A 19,971-nucleotide genomic window follows, 5' to 3' on the forward strand; every position below is an offset into this window, starting at 1 on the left:
AATTCAATATTTATTTAGTGCATCTCTGTTAGGATACATAAGCAGAATTCTTAAAATCTGAAATCTATAAACTGGTTGGGAAGATGAAGTCTACAAATACAAAATAATAAGGAACATTAGAAAATAATATATTTTCAAGTGTTAATTGAGGTGAGGAGATATATAATGCTATAATAAGTCCATACTGGAATGAGTCATTGTTATCTGGAAATATTAGTTCATTGAATACATTAAAACAAGACTTAAATTCTTATTGTCAATCATCTACACAGGGGCTTCCCTGGTGGCGCAGTGGTTGAGAATCTGCCTGCTAATGCAGGGGACACGGGTTCGAGCCCTGGTCTGGGAAGATCCCACATGCCGCGGAGCAACTAGGCCCGTGAGCCACAACTACTGAGCCTGCGTGTCTGGAGCCTGTGCTCCGCAACAAGAGAGGCCACGATAGTGAGAGGCCCGTGCACCGCGATGAAGAGTGGCCCCCGCTTGCCACAACTAGAGAAAGCCCTCGCACAGAAACAAAGACCCAACACAGCCAAAAATAAATAAATAAATAAGTAAATTAAAAAAAAAAATAGGTATCACCTCAGAATGGCCTTATTAAAAAAAAAAAATCATCTACACAAACTGATCTCTACATTATCCCTGCCAAGATTACATCTATCTTGAAAAAACGAATTTCAGTGTGTATCAGGGAATTCACAAACCATTATGGACTAGCTCAGAAGATTCTTAGACTGAGTTGAAATCTGCTTCCCCATGGCTCTCAGCCGTATATACAGTCAAACAGAAAATAGTATATAATCTTGCTTTTTTTTAAAAAATTATTTTTAAATGTTTATTTTTTATTATAATTTTTACATTGAACACTTCAGGAAAGAAAATAATTACAATAATTCAAATGCATGAATGATGCAAATTCAAAATGCAATCCCTGGATTCAATAATTATCCTTTATAATTATGCCCAATCAATATTAGAAATGTATGTAGGCACTAAGTCAGCTAACAAAATAAGTAAAATAACTATATAAAGTATAAATCTCAGGACTGGGGAACATACATGATCAGTTAAGTCACTTGGCCACTGTCGGTGTTTTTTTAAAAAACATAATTCACATCTGCTTCAATCACATACACATTCATTGCAAGTGTTTGTTTTTTTTTTTTCTGGCCGCACTGTATGGTATGTGGGATCTTGGTTCCCTGACCAGGGATCGAACCCATGCCCCCTGCATTGGAAGCACAGAGTCTTAACCATTGGACCACCAGGGAAGTCCTGCAAGTGTTAAATTAGACCATTGATGCTAACAACTTAAAATCATGATCTTAAAAGAAAATTCAGTTTAATACAAAGAAACTCAAGAGGAAAATTTCAGGACCCTTGATCAGAAGCTTTTGATGCCTGTCATACTACTCTGGTGTACACAAAGGTTCAAGTAAGGCTGATAAAGAAGAGTTGTTTCCTTTTCCCTTTGAAGACATGATCCAAGAAATAGGGGAACTGCACATTCTATAGCAACTAGCCATCCATCCATACACTGCCAATAAAGGACTCCTTACGTTAGTAACTAACCACATTTTAAAAGCCTTGGCCAATGTTACAAAAACAAAACATTTAGAGTAATATTTACAAATACAAGCATAATTGTTTTTTTGCCTTCTATAAATAATAATCTTTGAAATGTTAAAAGTGAGTTCCAGCTGTGGTTCTTTTCTGGTGTGGGAAGCTGCAGGTGCACATGGGATGGTCTACTGATTTACCTTCTCAAAGTATTCTTTGGAAGCAGTCGGATGGGGCTTGATTGTAGGAGAATCTGGTGTCCAGTTGGCTGGGCAGACTTCTCCATGGGTTTCTACAAACTGGAATGCCTTCACCAAGCGGAGGGTCTCTTCCACGCTTCGGCCCACTGGGAGATCATTGACGCTCAAATGCTTGATGACTCCGTTGGGGTCAATTATGAAGAGACCTCGTAGTGCAAGGCCGGGACCTTCTAACAGCACACCGTAGTCTCGGGAAATCTGTTTAGTCAAATCTGACAAGAGTGTGATGTGCATGTGGCCCAAACCACCATTCTTCCTTGGTGTGTTTATCCAGGCCAGGTGGGTGAAGTGGGAATCCACTGACACTGCAACGACTTCACAGTTCACATCGTGAAATTCATTGGCTTTGTCACTGAAAGCAATAATTTCTGTAGGACACACAAAGGTGAAATCCAAAGGATAGAAGAAGAGCACCAAATATTTCCCCTTAAAGTCATCAAGGCTTATTTCTTTGAACTCTCCGTTGACAACAGCTGTACCCTTAAAATAGGGCGTATGCTGGGTGAGGGCAGGGGCATGGCATGAGGAACTGGTGCTAAAGGCGAATTTTGCTTGAGCAGAACCAGACCACAATGCATTTGTCAAGCACGTTCTTCGAGAAGCAGCAGGCCTAAGGGCTGCAGAGGCAGAAATGCCCCAAGGAATGGCACTCACATGTCGGACAAGTGAAGTCCAGAGCAACCTTCCCGCCACGGCCGCCATCTTCAGGGTGCACGGCACCCACGGGGCAGATGGAGAAGCAGAGTATAATCTTGCTTTTTATATGATAGTCTTCAAATGCTTGAAGACTTCCTACCCCAAGAGTCTTCTAATCTCCAGGATAAACATTTGGTCTGTAACCATGTGATCTTGATTTGCATTCCCTCTTCACCTAGTCACTCTCCTTTCCTAGTGTTTTAAGTCTTTCTGTACCTGACCATGTTGGGATTCCTTTTGTTGTAATAAATAGAAGGAAACCTAAGTTTTATAACCAAAGATTATTTATGGGGGGAGGGGAGAGTAGTTAGAAGAATGCAAGGGAATCATATTGATGCCACGGTGGGGAATTCATCTTATCCACAGATTAGAAGGAGGACCAGAAGCCATCATGAGCCAGGGCTCTCCACCTCTCATGTCACTTTACCCCTGTGTATCAATTTTCTTCTTCCTCATTCTCCTCCTTTTTAAAATCTTTGCTCGCTAATTTGTTCTGTTGCCTAATTTTAATGTTAGAATAGAGATTCTCACAGCTCCAAGTCTCGATATTATGGATCCAGCCCCACAGGACTTTTTCATGTAGTCTTCCCTGAAAAGGTTTCTGATACGGTACAGTTTGGATGTGAGGGGCAACCTCTTTTCTCCTAATCCAGAACTCTGGTTCTAAGGGTTGGGGGCTGGGGAGGTGGATTTGTGTTGTTCAAAATGGCTGCTTAAAGGCCCAACCTGGGACTTGGGTACAAGTAAGAGAATCATGACAAGTTGGGCAGATGGCTTGAAAGGTGAAACTCACAGCTAAAACATAAAACTCCAGGACTGATCTAGTCAACATCACAATGGCGTAACGTCATGTCAGACATGAAATTACTGTAATTCATCTTCCAAATTAAGAAACTGAGATAAAGAGAAATTGAGTCTTAAAGTTGTGTAGTTAGTTTTGTGGCTGAATAAGGATGGCAATACATTTCTTCTGAATCCCACTATATCCCTCCTGAAGGGTCTTCATAGAGAGATTTCTCTAACAAAATATTTCTCCCACTAAAATCTGAGAAAAGAATGGCTATTAGACCTAATGACGTAAAGGAAGGCAAGAGAAAATAGTCAAAATCCTCGTATGAATATTATTTCATAGCGAAATATTACTGCAAGGACTCCTATTTGCATATAAAATGTCAGGAACATAAAAACTTGCCTAACATAAACACAGACAAATTCTAAATTATTTTAATATTTAGAATTAGGTAATTTACCTTCTTTGTTATAGGCATCCTAAATAAGTTACCTAAGTGAGAACATCCAATAATTTTCAAAAGATACAAGGTTAAAATGGTTTTAACCCATTATTCTCTATTTCACTTTTGAATCTGATTTTCAATCTTGTACTGTCTATATTCTTATTTTCTGTATTCCTGACGCTCTGGAATTTGGGGCCTAGATTTTGGAGGGACTGCCCCTCCTAGAGCTACCTGATTCTCAGAGATAGCAAACTACTCCCCTGTGTGTATGTCTTTGATATACCAACCAACCAATCTAGAGCTCACATCCTCAATTATCTCCTTTATCAAACCCTCCCACACCAAGCCAGTATTCCCCTTGCCTTAAATCACCCCAGGGCAGGTACTAGACAACTAAGGACTACCTCTATAGCATCCACTGAAATTATTCAAACTAGCCAATCCTGAACTTAGCATACCTAGCTTGATTCATCCATTCCTTCTTGCAAAACTTCAATAAAGGCTCTGGGCTATGTTTTCCCTCCCTCTTTTCCACCTCCTGACCCTGGTCCTTCCCTGTGTGAACCCCTGTGGCATGGTGTTTCTCCTGTTTCTTGGAATCTGTGAAAATAAACTTCTTCCTTCATGACAATTATTTCTATATCTTCTGTTGTACCATAACTGATTGAAATAAATCCCAGGCATGTTTTAGAAAACCTCTTAACCTTAAAGATTCGGAATGAAGAAATGGTAAAACCAAAGTATTCAAAAATGGTAGATATTGATCTGAAAATATATTTTTTTCTGGCTTACAATTGAAAAACTCCCAAACACATTTTTTAAAATTCTATTCAAGTTCCTAGGATCTCTAGAAAAGAAATTGCAACTCCTTTCAATGTATTTTGAGTTTATTGACCCCTCTCTCAGGCAGTGCACATTTACAGTTATTCTAAATCCTTCAATCTTCTACTTAAGATCTGTGTGATTGGTTTTATCATCTCCTTCAGGCTAGAAGGAGTTAGTTTTCACCATGAGTTCTCTGATGGGGAGGAAAAAAAGAGAAGCCATAACCTTCCCCTCTTTTGTTCTCCTGAGGAGTTAGTTTGAGGCTTGTGCTTTAGGGAGACTGAGTTCCTGGATGCTGATAAAAGAATCCAGCTACTCTTTCAAACAAATCATCTGAGTCCTTCGCTTCCATTACGTAAAGGCCAGCATGGCCAGTGTGTGCAGTTCTACCTAGAAATTGTGACAGGGAACAGCTGTTCTTCTCTCACTCTAACACCTGGACACATCAGAGACGTGTCAGTAGGATGTGTCACTTGAGTGTTTACTTGTCTAATAGAGCTACAACACAATTCCAGTTAAACGTGAAGAGAAAGATAATCACACAGATTATGACAGATTATTCCACTCTAGTAAAATCATATTTGCTCTATAAGATGTGCTTTGACCACCCATTTGATATTTAATGTTTCACTTTTACATTTTGAGAATTTTAATTTTTATGCATGCTTTAAATAATTAGAAGGAACATTTAAAGTTACTTTTAGTTATTTAATTTTTTAATTAAAATGTAATTTAGGTATATTTAAGAAATAGTGTAGTAATTTTTCTGAGCTGAAGGCTTCCTGAAAATGCGTGTAAAATTACTTTTGTTATTCTAATATCAAGCTATGAGCGTCACCCTCATAGAGTGTCCAATCCAGTAAGTGATGTGGCAAGGTATGTGCAGGGTGCCGTAGCAACACACAGTAGTGGTACTTAACCCAATCTAGGAGGGGCCAGGGAAGACTTTGCTAAGAAATGGCATTGAAGCTGAGATCTGAACACTGAATATCTATTGGCATGGGGATGAGAAAATAGAGGAAAAAGATATAGGCATAGCGAAAGGCCAAGAAGCAAAAGAGAATGAGTGGCAGATGATTGTACTAATAATTCCAATTTTTCAAGTCTTTCCATAGCCATATCCTTTGATATTGCCCTTCCACTCTGACCTTGGACTTGGCCATGTGACTTACGTTGGCCAATGGGATAGCAACAAACTAGGTGCAAGCAAAAAAAAAACATGTGTGCATTTTTGCTTTCTTTCTTGAATTCCTGTGATCACCATAAGAGCAGGTTCAGGTTATCCTGTTGGAAGATGAGGCATGTGGAGTCAGACAAAGTCATCTTAAATGAGTCAATAGCATGAAAATTGCCCGACTTGTGAGTGAATCCCAACCAACACCAGAACTACTCAGCCTGGCCAGTATTCACAGGCAGAATTGCCCAGTTGTCCAGGAGACTTGGAGAACTAATACATACTTGATTTCTTAAATTACTAGGTTTTGAGTAGTTCGTTATAAAAATTATTGAGACAATAGGTACATAATAGAAAAGATAACACAGATTGGCAGGCTAAAAAAAAAATAGCATTTCATATTCTTTATGTTTAATTAACATTCTGCAGAGGCTGAGTCCTCTTTCAAATGGTAATCCCAATTATGTTGCCTCTTTGGGGATGCACCTCTTTGTGTTCTTCATTTTGTTTTTCTTTGCTTCTTCATTTGTTAACATGTATTTGCCCCACCCCATTTCTTTGAAACTAAATAGTCCTCTTGAGAGTCTTGCTAAAGTAGATTGGGTACCTAGAGCTACTGTCATGGTTCCATACTCTAGAGCTATCTTGCTCTGGCTTTTCTCCCACGTATATGACCTTTTGCTGTTACTTTTTATAGTTTAATGACCTTCCCCAAGTTTGAGCCTCTTCTGTGCTCCCTTCATTTTATCTTCCCGGAAACCTACACTTTCCAGGAAGGAACATAATCACTGCCGACTCCCTTGCCTCCACAAAGCCCATTTGGCCAATCTCCCTTTCAGACTCCTCAGTCCCCTTAACCATTTTTTAATCATATTTTAATTTGGTTTATACTTATGTTGATGTCAGGAAAAAAGTTCATAACTTAATCAATCTTCTTTGAGTTCGAAGGGTTTTTTCCCCCAAGGTTTTAAGCTTAGAAAGCCCAATGTTAATAGACGGTATCATTCACTTTTCATACAAAAGTAAAATTTCTAATTTTTAAAATAATTTTGGGCTCAGTAATACTGCTGCTGGTGATTTGGTGGTTGAATGCCAAAACTTTGGCTAATCTATAAATAACCTAAATGTCCATTTTTTTTTTAAACTTTTGGGGATTTATTTATTTATTTATTTATTTATTTATGGCTGTGTTGGGTCTTCGTTTCTGTGCGAGGGCTTTCTCTAGTTGCGGCAAGTGGGGGCCACTCCTCACCGCGGTGCGCAGGCCTCTCACTATCGCGGCCTCTCCTGTTGCGGAGCACAGGCTCCAGAGGCGCATGCTCAGTAGTTGTGGCTCACGGGCCTAGTTGCTCCGCGGCATGTGGGATCTTCCCGGACCAGGGCTCGAACCCATGTCCCCTACATTGGCAGGCAGACTCTCAACCACTGCACCACCAGGGAAGCCCCTAAATGTCCATTTTTAAGTCAGTATTTCAACAAATTACGTTGTATGTGACAAAAAGCTACTATGCAGCTTATCAAAATATGATATGGATCATCATTCACTGTTAGGAAATAATCACTATATTAGAAGTACAGACAATATGAGTACAATGACTTCATGAATATAAAAAATACACATAGTATGCGATTATTTATATAACATATAATTACCTTTCATACATATTTTGTTACATGTTTATGTTTTTCAAGAGGGCTTCAGAAAAAAAATAACAGTAGCGACCTTCAGAGAAAGCCATTTGAGAGGGATAGAAGTGGGAAAAGGAGGGGGCGTTTGTGTTTACTAATTATTTTGTACTTTCTTGTGAAGACTGAATTTTGTACTAACGACATGTAATTTTTTTTATTATTTTTAAATTGGATTTTAAAAGTCTTTCTATTTTGCAGACATTTTATATTTACTTTTGTTTTCTTCCAGGTTATTTACAAAGCTTGATTCCTTCTTTCAATGTAAAGTGTTGCATTTAGGATTCCCAAGTAGAAAATAAAAAGTAACATCACAACTTACTAAAATCTACAAAAACACATAATTTAAAAATATTTTTAAGACGATTCCAAAATTTAAATAACATTTTCAATAACATAGTAACAGATCACTTAACCAAATTAAGGCTAGGTCTAATCAGGAGATTATGACAAAATAAAATGGAGCCCACAGACTTCTTACTTCATTCCTTCTAGACACTGGCATCCTGAGAAGTCCTGGACTCTAATCTGACTGGTAAATCTTTCCCATCAGATTCTTCCTCACACTGTCACATACACACCTATCCTCCCCACATACACAGACAAAAGCAAAACAATTATCAACTTGTGAGACTAGTGTTTTGTTGAAAACAGTTTGGAGAAGCTGCATTAAAGTCTCTGCGTGAACTTTTCTAAAAGAAGAATCAAAGGTTGTAAATAGTGCTGTAATGAAAGCAACATAAATGTCCATTGACAGAGGCATGGATAAAAAAGATGTGGTACATATACACAATGGAATATTACTCAGCCATAAAAAAGAACAAAATAATGTCATTTGCAGCAACATGCATGGGCCTAGAGATTGTCATACTGAGTGAAGCAAGCCAGACAGAGAAAGACAAATATATGATATCGCTTATATGAGGAATCAAAAAGATGGTACAAATGAACTTATTTACAAAAGGAATAATGTCACAGATGTAGAAAACAAAGTTATGGTTACTGGGGGGAATGGGGGAGAAGAGGGATAATTTGGGAGACTGGGATTGAGATATACACATTACTATATATAAAATAGATAACTAATAAGGACTTACTGTATAGCACATGGAACTCTACTCAATACTCTATAATGACCAATATGGAAAAATAATCTAAAAAAGAGTAGATATATGTATATGTATAACTGATTCACTTTGCTGTATACCTTAAATTAACACAACATTGTAAATCAACTACACTCCAATAAAAAGTTCTTTAAAAAAAGAGAAGAATCAAAAATTAGTTCTAGAAGCCAATCATGATAACTCCTGACTCTTTCTTAAGCCTAGGTATCAGATTTCACCTCAGCTCCTCCAAGCCCACACCATAGCTCTAAAGCATAGCCAGTGAGCTGAAGAAATGTTTATCTGCTTCCAGCTAGAGCCTAACCTCAATTTGCTGAGGCTAAATCATTTGCCTGATATTCTTTACCTGGTGGCCCTCCCTTTCCAAAGCTATCATGGAGTGAGACCTAACCTCACCAGCAAGTTGTTCTCTGTTCTCTTCCCCAATGCTCTGTCCATTCTTGATCTATCTTTCTAGGTAACATACAAATCTGCAGAAGAACCCGATGGTTAAGAAAATAGACTTTGGATCTGGATTGGCTCGATTTGATTCCTTACTACCACTTACTACCTTGATCAATTCACCAAATTTCTCTATAGTCTCACTGTCTTCATTTTTAAAACAGGGTGAGGGGACTTCCCTGGTGGTGCAGTGGTTAAGAATCCGCCTGCCAATGCAGGGGACATGGATTCGATCCCTGGTCTGAGAAGATCCCACGTGCCGCGGAGCACCTAAACCCATGCACCACAACTACTGAGCCTGTGCTCTAGAGCCCGCAAGCCACAACTACTGAGCCCACGTGCTGTAACTACTGAAGCCCACATGCTTAGAACCCGTGCTCTGCAACAAGAGAAGCCACCGCAGCGAGAAGCCCGTGCACGGCAACAAAGAGTAGCCCCCGCTCGCCGCAACTAAAGAAGACCTGTGCACAGCAACGAAGACCCAACGCAGCCAAAAATAAATAAATAAAATAAATAAATTTTTAAAAATTTAAAAATACAAAAATAAAAAACAGGGTGAAATCTCCAAAACATGGTTTCTGAAATATCTAAATGAGATAATATATGTAAAGAATTATTTAGGGTCCTGTTCCCGTCAGAGTAGACCCAGTGAATATTGACATCTGCCTGAGTTGAATTTGACACAAACTGTCTAGAGATGGAATTTGAATTTTGAACTTGGAAGATAGAGAAGGGGACAGGGGCACCATGTATCCTCAAGGCTCATTTACTCTCCTCAGCCACAGATTCACACAGAGTGGCCAGTTACAGATTTTTTCCAAATTGCTCCTCCACATCACCAGTGGAAATGTTAGCATACCTCTGAACTAGTCACTCTTAGTTAAAATCAACAGTAATATACTTGACCATTTGAATTTTGCCAGGGTTTTGACATATCAATTTAGAAGTAAACAAACCTTTATTTGATGATAACCGCTGTGCCAAACTTGTTACTTACAGCAACCTTCTGAGTTCTGGATTATTACTGATATTTTACAGGTGAAGAAACCAAGATTTAAAGACGTTTCTAAAACTAAATAAGGTCAGAGAATAAGTGAGTATTAGGAATTAGCAAAGGCTTGCCAGATTTGAAAGTTTGAAACATTTCTTTTCCTATTAACATCATGCTGAATTCCTAAGTGGGAAAAGAAAAAGACTTGCTGTTCACAGTGGGAAAAGCAACAGTCCTAACCAACTGCTTGGGCTCTGAAAATTTAAGGCACTTCCACTCCCTGAGCCATAGCAGCGGACGTGGAAACCACAGAAACCCTCAGACAGAAAGACCCATCAAATTGGTTCAGTCTCCTTTATCCCCTGGTAAATGCAGAATCAAGCACTTCTCAGATATTACACACCTCACAGTCATCTGCAAAGGGTGGGATTCTCCATCAATTCGACTAGTCCTCAATCTCTAGAGCTGGCAAAACACATTTAGTGGTGGGACTCAGAGCAGAGATGCTGTCCTGACATATTTTATTTCTTCTCCCAGGACAGAAGAAGTAACCATATGAGACATATCATCACAGCCATTTGTTATTTTTGTTGTTTTAAATACTTAGGCTTACAATTGTACATGTTTCTTCCTAATTTTATCAAAACATAACAAGCAAGTAAGCATTAGTTTTGAACAACAGAAATTTTAGAAAGTAATTTGGATATATTAAATATTTTTCTTCCTTAATGCAAAATGTGGTCCATCTCTAAGGAAGTGCAAGAGAATTTACCTAATAATAGTAGAAAGTGTTAGTTTCATTTAAAAATATTTCCTCAAGAAGGAATAGCAATACAATGTCAGGAGATCTTGAGCTCCATCTACAGGATATTCAAGAATGTCTTCTGAAAAAAGAGGGAAGAGTCAGAAACACTATCAAAAGCGAGTGGAGGGAAAGAAAGGATTCTGGGAAGATGGCAGAGTAGGAAATACCAGGAATCTGTCTTCCCACTTAGATAACAATTGCACTGGCAGAATCTGTCTGATGGAACTATTTTGGAACTCTGGAGTTTATTGAACGTTTGCAACTTCCAGGGAAGGTTTGGACAGTAAATTGTGGTTAATTTCAGTCAATCTAATCTCTTAGCACAGTAGAAGCTACTCAGTCCCCTTCTTCCCAGCCCTGTGGCAGGTGGTTCTGCACTTGTTCCTGGAACAGCCTGCATACAACAGAAGGAAGCCAAGGTGGGCAAAAAGCACCCAGTCTTTCAAATACCGGGGACGTGTGCTCTGATCGCTGATCGCTGTTTCTGGTCAGGGAGGTGCAAAGAGGTGGGTAGACACCCCACAGTGTTGGATGCGCTGCCCCCTCTGGTTAATGACTTCCTAGGGCTTTAAAGAGATGGCATCCTTTTATGCCCCCACTTAATTTTTCTTTTTCTCCTTTTGTAGATGAGACATTAAAAACTAGGACATTGAAAAAGCAACTGCAAATATGGAGAAAAGTAGACAGTGACTGTGTATGCCCAGAGAAAAACTCAGGCTCAAAAAAGACCTGAGGAGACATGAAGTTTACACCTCAGGCTGACCCTGGGCACAGAAACAACCTAAAACTATCAAAACAAATAAAAGAAAAACAATAGCAAATCAACTAAAACAAAACAATTTTTAAAAATTGAAATCTTGATAGAATTTGGATTATATCGGTGTATGCATTTGTCAAAACTCAGCAAGTGTCATGTCATTGTTATATAAGTTTTACCTCAAAAGAAAAATCTATCAAATATTGAACTCTCATTAGTGATATGCATGCTGAATTATAAAGAGAGAAACATACTAATGTCTGCAATTACTTTCAAATGAATAAAAAAAAATTAAGGTGACTTGATGGATGGATAGAGGAATGCATAGATTCATAGATATGTGATAAAGCAAATACCTCGTATGACACAATGTTAATAGGAGAATCTAGGCTTTGGGTATATAGGTGTTTACTGTAAAATTCTTTCAACTTTGCTGTATGTTTGAAAGTTCTATTAAAAATTTAGGAAAAAACAGAATAAAAAAAAGGCAAATGGAGGCATTCAAACATTTTAGCAGTTTGTAGCAATTTAGTTTGGGAGTAAATAACTCTTCACATTATAATAGTTCCTGAAGTTGTGTTTGTAACAGAGTACACTCATCAATTTCATAATCGGGAGCCATTTCATAATGATGGGTAAGGGGTTTCCTATTTAAGAAGTCATAAAAGAGCATGATCTATTTGGGAAATACTGCCATCCGTAATAAAAATTAAAGTGTTGGCCTCCTAAATAGAAAGTTTCAGTTATTAAAGAAAATTCTATTTTGGTGAAACAGTTTCTTCCCTGTTTATTTCCAAATAAGAAGCCTTTGGATGTTAAGCAAATCATACACATAGCTTAGTTTATTTCCTTGTTTAACAGGACTTACATTTCCTTACTCCGTTTAAATATATAATAAATTAAATGGTCAACTTGTTTGTTTCTGTTCTTTTGAAAAGGTGCACAAAATTTTAAGGTAGTAATATATTTCAATATCATTATGAACTACTTCAATTTTAGATTAAATCAGTTATGAAAAATAAGTATCGATGTCTAATTTGGTATCTTACAGAAATAAGGATAGACTTAAAAGTAATCTTGCAGTGGATCTAAAGAATTCTGGTAATGGAAATAATAGAAACATAATATATTTAGCTAGTCCTCTTATATATCATTTGTTGGCCTTTTTAAAATGAAATTTGTTTGTGTGTGAAGCTGCTCTGTGTAGACAGCTATGTGTGTCCTTTTTAACCTTGTGAGGAAAGAATAAAAGGAGACGAGTAAAAGCAATCAGAAAATAAGAACTGATGAATGTGGGTAGAAGTGAGGCTAATTTTACAAACCAAATCCTGTGTTTACAGATAGAATGCTTTCAGGTGATTTGCAAAGCTAACTAAAGATTTTCTTACTCTCATTTTCTCAGTGCTCTGCAGTTAAATGCCCTATTAACATGCTGCAGTATTTTTTAAATGCAGTTTTTCTTTCCACTAGAAGCAAAAGGATGTGCGTGAGTTTACACTTATTTGAACTTCTTCCCATGATGTTAAAAGAAAAAAAAAAAAGCAGACCTTCTGCTTATTGGCTGTGTGATTAGTAAGGCATTTCATTTATCTGAGACTCAGTTTTCCCATCTGTAAAATAGATAAAATAATTCCTACCTCATCAGATAATTTTGAGAATTTAATGAAAAAATACATACACAGATGCGTGCAAACTCAAGAATATACAAATGTGAACTCATGCTATTATCACGGGCTTTTCACATAGCTGAAAAATTTATTTTGATTGACTTATAAACAGAATAAATCCATATGTAAACACACCTACATGCACAGCTGAGCCAAGGACTGCACAAAGGATACAGGCAGTAGAAATCAAGACTCCTGATAACAAGTAGCTTATATTCTTCAGTCTCTGTAACAAGGTATCGAAATCAAATGCCTTTGGCTCCAGAAAGGGAGCACATAGGATTAATGCCCAGATGTGTAACGATAGGGTATGGGTGAGAGCTGCAGGAAAGGGAGAGAAGTTGTGTTCCTCTCAAAGGCACTCAAATTCAATTTCAAAATTATTGTGTTTGCAAACGCACAGTTCTGGCCTTGCCAGAGTATGCCCCATATGGTTAAAAAGATGAAATTAAAAGACATGAAATGATCAGAAAACAAGGAAAAGTTCAACTCAGTAGCTGACAAAAATTCAGTGGAAGCTGAGAGCAAGCTGGAGTATTCAGAACTCAGGTGGAAAAGAGGGGGCTAGGAAGTTACCCTGAGGATTGAGTAATATCCAGATAGATGGACACGAGGAAGAGAGGGAGCACCTTCTGAGAATTTATGCACAGAGCCTCGAATGAATGTTTTCCTTAAGATCCATCGTTCCTTGTAAGACTGAAAGATTGCTTAGGAAAAGCAAGAGATAAAGTTGGAAGATACAGCACAAATGTAAAGCAGATTAAAATCAACTGTGAACAGAATGTTCTAGGGTATAGGGTCCCATTGCATAGCTGAGAAAAGATATATGCAAATGCAATTTCCGTACTAAAACCTTTTAGTAAGAAAATTGTTACAATAAAAATGTAACCAAATAAGAAGTACTGAGGGCTGAAAAAACCAAAAGGGGGTTAAATCTTTCAACACAGAAATGTATTTCAAATGAGTAATGAGTAATTTATCATTGATCAATTTTCTGATTTTGATTAAATTGTGAAAGATGTTGAAATGACAACATTTCAACATCTTATTGTAGGGTTTGTTATGGTGTCTACAACACCCTTGGTCTTATCCTAGTCTGTAGTGATCTGCAACTTTTATATCTATTTAAAAACTTACTTTCAGCATTGCTCATTGCTTAAAGAGACATATGGGCTCTTTATAGTCTCCTTTGAATCAGTTAATAGTTTACTCTTTCCCTATGCATTGGTGTTTTTTTAGAGCTGCTGCAATGAAGTACCATAATCTTGATAGCTTAAATCAACAGAAATTTATTCTCTCACATTTTAGAAGGTAGAAGTTTGAAATCAAGGTGTCAGCAGGGCCATGCTCTCTCTGAAGGCTCTGGGGGTGTCTCTTCCTTACCTCTTCCGAGCTTCTGGTGGAGGCTGGCAATACTTGGCCTTCCTTACCTTGCAGCTGCACCACTCCAACTCTGTCCTGCATAGTTACGTGGCCTTTTCCACAGGGTCCCTATGTTCCTATGTCTTCACATGGCCTGCTTTTAAAGAGACCAGTCATTTGATTAAAGGCCCACTCTAATCCAGGATGACCTCCTCTTAATTCAATTATATCAGCCAAGACCCTATTTCCAAATAAGGTCACATTCACAGTTACAGGGGGTTAGGACTTCAACATCTTTTTGGAGGGCACCACTCAGTCCATAACACCTCATTAATTAACGAAGTAAGTAAAACCTCCAACAGTTGTTCCTTTTATATTTTGTAAGAGTCACGGTTTTGCCTTTAAAAAATTATATTTAAACAAAATTAACATTTTACGAAAGAAACACACTGCTCCCATTATATATTTTCAACAGCTAAAATCTAAACTGTGGGGCCTTCTGAGGACAGTTTCAATGTCTTTCATTGTTTCACCCTCAGCATATAATATAATGTTAAGTACAACAGTATATACTTGATAGAGGTTTGTTGGATTTAAATCAAAATACGGGTATTTTAGTTCATCTCTGTTTACTTTGTGACTGTGGGGAAGGAGACATTTTCCCTCTTTCCCTTCTTAGTTCTTTTGACTGACAATTAAAATAACATAAGACAGATTAACAGGATAAAATAAGATGGGGAATACACATAAGTATAAAGAATTCCAAAGACAGCAAGGCAAGTTGAGGTATTATATTATTCTGGGCTCAGGAAAAGGAGGTAGGGGTCTGAGGCTTCAAAAGGAAGTAAGGTAATTCACAAGAAGATAAAAAGAGTCAATGTTTGGTAAACAAATGTTTCCTGGGCCTGAAACCCAGTCCCCCTAAAACCAAGTTTCCCTGCCAAGTTTATAATTAACCTCTCTATCTACAACTTTATTCCCTTTCTTGTCCCACCCCTGTTTCCCTCAGGACTGAGGAGTATGAAAGAAAGCGGGGGACTGAAACCCAGCAGGACCTTGGCCAGGCGGGAGGCGTGGAGGAGGGGCTGGATATAAAAGCCCCTTTGTGTCCCTGCCTCTTGTTTGTAGAAAAAGCTTTAGTCTCCTAGGCCTCCCTGAGTTCCAAAGAACAGACTCAAACAGTTAATCATTTAAGAAGGAGCAGAAATGGGAGTAAAGAAGAGGCAATCAAACCAAGAAGGAGAGAATTACTTAAGCAATAAGTCAAACTGTGAGATGGAGTCCTTGAGAAAAACAGATAACAATGTCTGATACACATTCTTAAGTTGTTTTTACAGAAACCAGAACCTCACCAGGTGAAAACTGCTGACCTCAAACACATAGACCTTAGGTTGGAGTCAGAAGATTGATGGTTGAGTTTCCTGAAACACCACCCTGCTACGTCACCACCAACCAATCAGAAAATCATCCACGCGTTGGTCACGCATCTTACAACCCTCTCCCCTAACATAGTCTTTAAAAGCCCCTGCCTGAAAGCCATCAGGGAGTTTGGGTCTTCTGAGCACTAGGTGCCCATTCTCGTTGCTTGGCACCCTGCAATAAATGCTGTAATTTCCTTCAACACAACCTAGTGTAGTAGATTGTTTTTGCTGAACAGCAGGAGCGGGGACCTGAGTCCTGTTCAGTAACAGGCCATTCAAAAGCAATGGGACAGAGAGAGGAATTTGATCAAAGGGGCCTTGCTAGGTTTCTCCCTATCTCTACCACACCTAGTCCATACTTTAACAAGTTATCTCTGGTGATAGCTCCTTCCTAGGACAGGTCTCCTATATTAAATTATTTTAGGCAATAAGGGGGAATTTCAATAGTTCTTGCTGAGAATTTGGGGCCTTGATTTTTCTCAGCTCAAAATAATATGCATGCTAGAGTGTCACATCTTGGGGCAGCCATACACTGAACTCAATTGTGAACAATCCATCCTGCTCTATGAAGAATCCATTAACAATTTTTCTTTCTTTATAACAATTCAACTTAAGGAGAATGGGTTGTTCAGGCCATAAGGAGGTTGCTTTAGTGCTCCAGCTGTGAAATGGTAGGGCCTGGATCAAAGCAAAATGGAAGAGAAAGAGCAAAACTGAATAAAACATCAGAGGAAGGAAATTCAGAATTTGGTGATAAATGCTAAGAAAAGTGAAAGAAGAATCTAACATGGCACCAAAGTCTAGGAAAATTAAATCAAAAACAAAACCAAAAAGCCTATATCACTTAAATGTTCTGTGAGGTTAATCTTCTAATAATGAAGGAGGTGGGCATTTTGAGGGAGGCTGACTAAAGACTCGTAACCTTTCAAAACCAGAGGTTCTTAGAGTCAAGCTTCTTCACTTTGTGGAGTGTTAATTGATTTTTCAAAAAGTTAGGTAGCCAACTTATATATCCAGTAAGTGAGAAAACAGGGTATCTTAACTCTCAGTACAATGGTCTTCTTGCCAAACCATGCCTTCTCCCCAGGAACATATCTTTGAGTTTTGTGCTACTAACAGGATCTCCTTCATAGCAACCTCTCCCATCTACTCCCAAATAATAAAGAGAACACCAGGAGCAGTTAGCCCATACCCAGATAGTCACACTGTGTGTGTTAAGAGCATATTTTTCCTGACTAGAATGGCTGTATCAGAGGTGGTGTCATTCACTGCCCTCCTTCTGCATTAGTCAAGCTTGCTTTCACCCATCATCTCTCTATTGGCCTGGGTCAATGGAAAGACCTGTGATTCTTAACATCTGAGATTACAGTGGTCATTCTCTCCTTATCCTCCCAGATCCATTCTCCACCCTCTTTCTGTCTTGCTGTGTGCCTCAAGCAGTGGACCCTTATGAAGTATATTTCCCAGGTTTCTTGTTATCTGACTTCTAGTGGGTTTGGCCAAAGGAAGCATGAACAAGAGATCAAAGACTGTGAGGAGAAAGTTTGGGATATTGGGGTGATTTTTTTCCTATTTCTTTTTCCTATAACCACACTCCCAAACCCCACTGTCCCATACATATACCAGGTCTATATTTTCTGGCATTGCCCGTATCCCTTCTTGACTGTGGCCCCTAAGAAGTAGCCCTTTATCCATGGCTTTCCTTGCAAAGCTTTATTTCCAGTACAGATTTTACTTTACCAGTACATTACTCCCTCCCTTTGTCTCTTCAGGTCTAAGGGTAGTAACCGCTTCCTATTGTTGATTATCTTTGGTTGTCTCCATCTCACCTTTTGGTCCCTTGTGCCTGCCCACAACTCTGTAAGCAGTTTTTTCATTAAAGTCTTCAGCTGAACTATTTGAATGGAATTCTGTTCCACACTGGGGTGCTGACTGGTAGAGTGATTGTTCAACATTAGTCAACCCTGAATTTAGATATAACTTAAATACATATACACATAATAATAAGCCACTTAAAACCAGCTATTTATGGAATAAAAGGTTAAATAAAAGGTTAAAAGTCTAAAAGTCTAACTCAATGTTTTCCAATGGATTTAATCACAAAATCCTGAGGTCTCCTTCTTAGTCCATTCATATATATATATATATATATATATATATATATATATATATATATATATTCTTTCCATGTTCACCACATTCTTTTTTGCTTTCTAAAATCTTCTTTCATCTTTTGTATGACATTTTGATGAATCATAGATCTGTCATTATTATAGAGAACCTCAGTGTACTAGGTTTAAAAATAGCATATGGGGTAATACAAAATTATATAATAAGCTGTGTCTTTCAGGAGCATACAGTCACATACATCAGTTCACGTAAGTGGTCAGTGGTCAGTCTGGTGGTCACCCAGACTTCCAATTTCTCAAGTAATAGTAGCTTTTTAGCAAACTACCTGCATATATACAATATGCATCTCTGGAAGTAATATTAGGTAAAAGCATCTATAAAATATTTAGACATGAAAAATCATTTTTCACAACTGATCCTTCTGATATATGAGCCCATGGGGTCTTTGGTCAGTTAATTAGAAAATTAACAGACTTACTTCTGTTATATTCATTTACTTTTTCTTTTTTTTCCCCCAATGGAACAAGATTTGTTTCCCAATTTTCAATGTGAATTTAATGCTAAAGTTAGAAAAAAATATGCCTCATGGGGATTTTAATGAGAAGAAATAATTTAAATAACATAAGGGATCCAAAAACATTTTTGTCCAGACTTTTTCCACCCCCTTTTTTTATACCTACTCAGACAAGGGGTAGAGGACATTATCCCACAACTGGAATAAGAAACCAGAATTTTCATCCTGAGTTTCTCCTTCACTGTACCAATGTATAAGAAACAATTCTCTGAGCTGGTATTTTCTGAGACAGATTAGAAATTCATTAAGATCTCTTTAGGCTTTTGGATTCTGCATTCTGCCTATAAACTGAAATTTTTCTTTTTACCATCCCAGGAGGGTAGCCTAAGGGATTCTTAGTTTCACAGAAAGGAACTGCCTGGGGACAAACCTGGGAGGGGTTGACTGACAGAAAGGCGGCTTTAAACTCTTAGTACTCCAAATAACTATCCTCACTCCTTGAGCAGTTACACCCTTCATTCAAAGAGCTATGGTGGCCACATGTCAAGATGAGAGAACATGAAGGATCTATAGCTTTAGTGTTGTTGTGAAGATCTTCTTCAGACTAGTTCTGTTCCCTCTGCCTTCTGATCATGATGAGGCAAGTCTCTCTCTGTCCTTTACCTTATGGAACTCTTTGACAAAATGCCCACAAGTGTCTTTAGACTGGTACCTGGACCTCTTTATAATCTCCAAGGGGGGTTATGTCCTCATAAAATATGTAATTACTTAACCACCCTCTAAATTTTAGTCCCTCTAACATCTGGTAAATTTTCTCTCAAAATAGCTACTTTTGTTGGGTTTTCAGCCACTACTTTGACTAAATTTAGTCATCTGGGAGCTTTCATTTTTATAGTGCTTCTGAAACTGAGCAGGACACTGTGGAGCTCTCCCAGGTGCAAAAGCCTTTCCATGCTCCCCATTTCCTGTTTGTAGGAAAAAGGCTTCAGCCTCCTAGACCTTCCCTGAGTTCCCAAGGGCAGATTCAAGCAGTTTCTAATTAAGAAAGTGAAGGAATGCAGAAACAAAGGAAAATCACTCAAGAAACAATAGTACAGGGATTCCCTGGTGGTGCAGTGGTTAAGAATCCGCCTGCCAATGCAGGGGACGCAGGTTCGAGCCCTAGTCCAGGAAGATCCCACATGCCCTGGAGCAACTAAGCCTGGGCACCACAACTACTGAGCCTGCACTCTAGAGCCCACGAATCACAACTACTGAGCCCACATGCCACAACTACTGAAGCCCATATGCCTAGAGCCCATGCTCCACAACAAGAGAAGC

General features: G+C 38.4%; 1 protein-coding gene across 1 annotated transcript; it reads right to left on the reverse strand.

Moving 5' to 3' along the window:
- Positions 1-1,311: 1,311 nt before the first annotated feature.
- LOC102997349 (thioredoxin-dependent peroxide reductase, mitochondrial-like) lies at positions 1,312-2,540 on the reverse strand. The gene has a single exon (XM_057545497.1). It carries the CDS (start codon positions 2,520-2,522, stop codon positions 1,749-1,751), a length of 774 nt encoding a protein of 257 aa, XP_057401480.1. The 5' UTR covers positions 2,523-2,540; the 3' UTR covers positions 1,312-1,748.
- Positions 2,541-19,971: the final 17,431 nt, after the last annotated feature.

This window comes from Balaenoptera acutorostrata, chromosome 4 (genome assembly GCF_949987535.1).
Source record: "Balaenoptera acutorostrata chromosome 4, mBalAcu1.1, whole genome shotgun sequence".
NCBI classification, from domain to species: Eukaryota; Metazoa; Chordata; class Mammalia; order Artiodactyla; family Balaenopteridae; genus Balaenoptera; species Balaenoptera acutorostrata.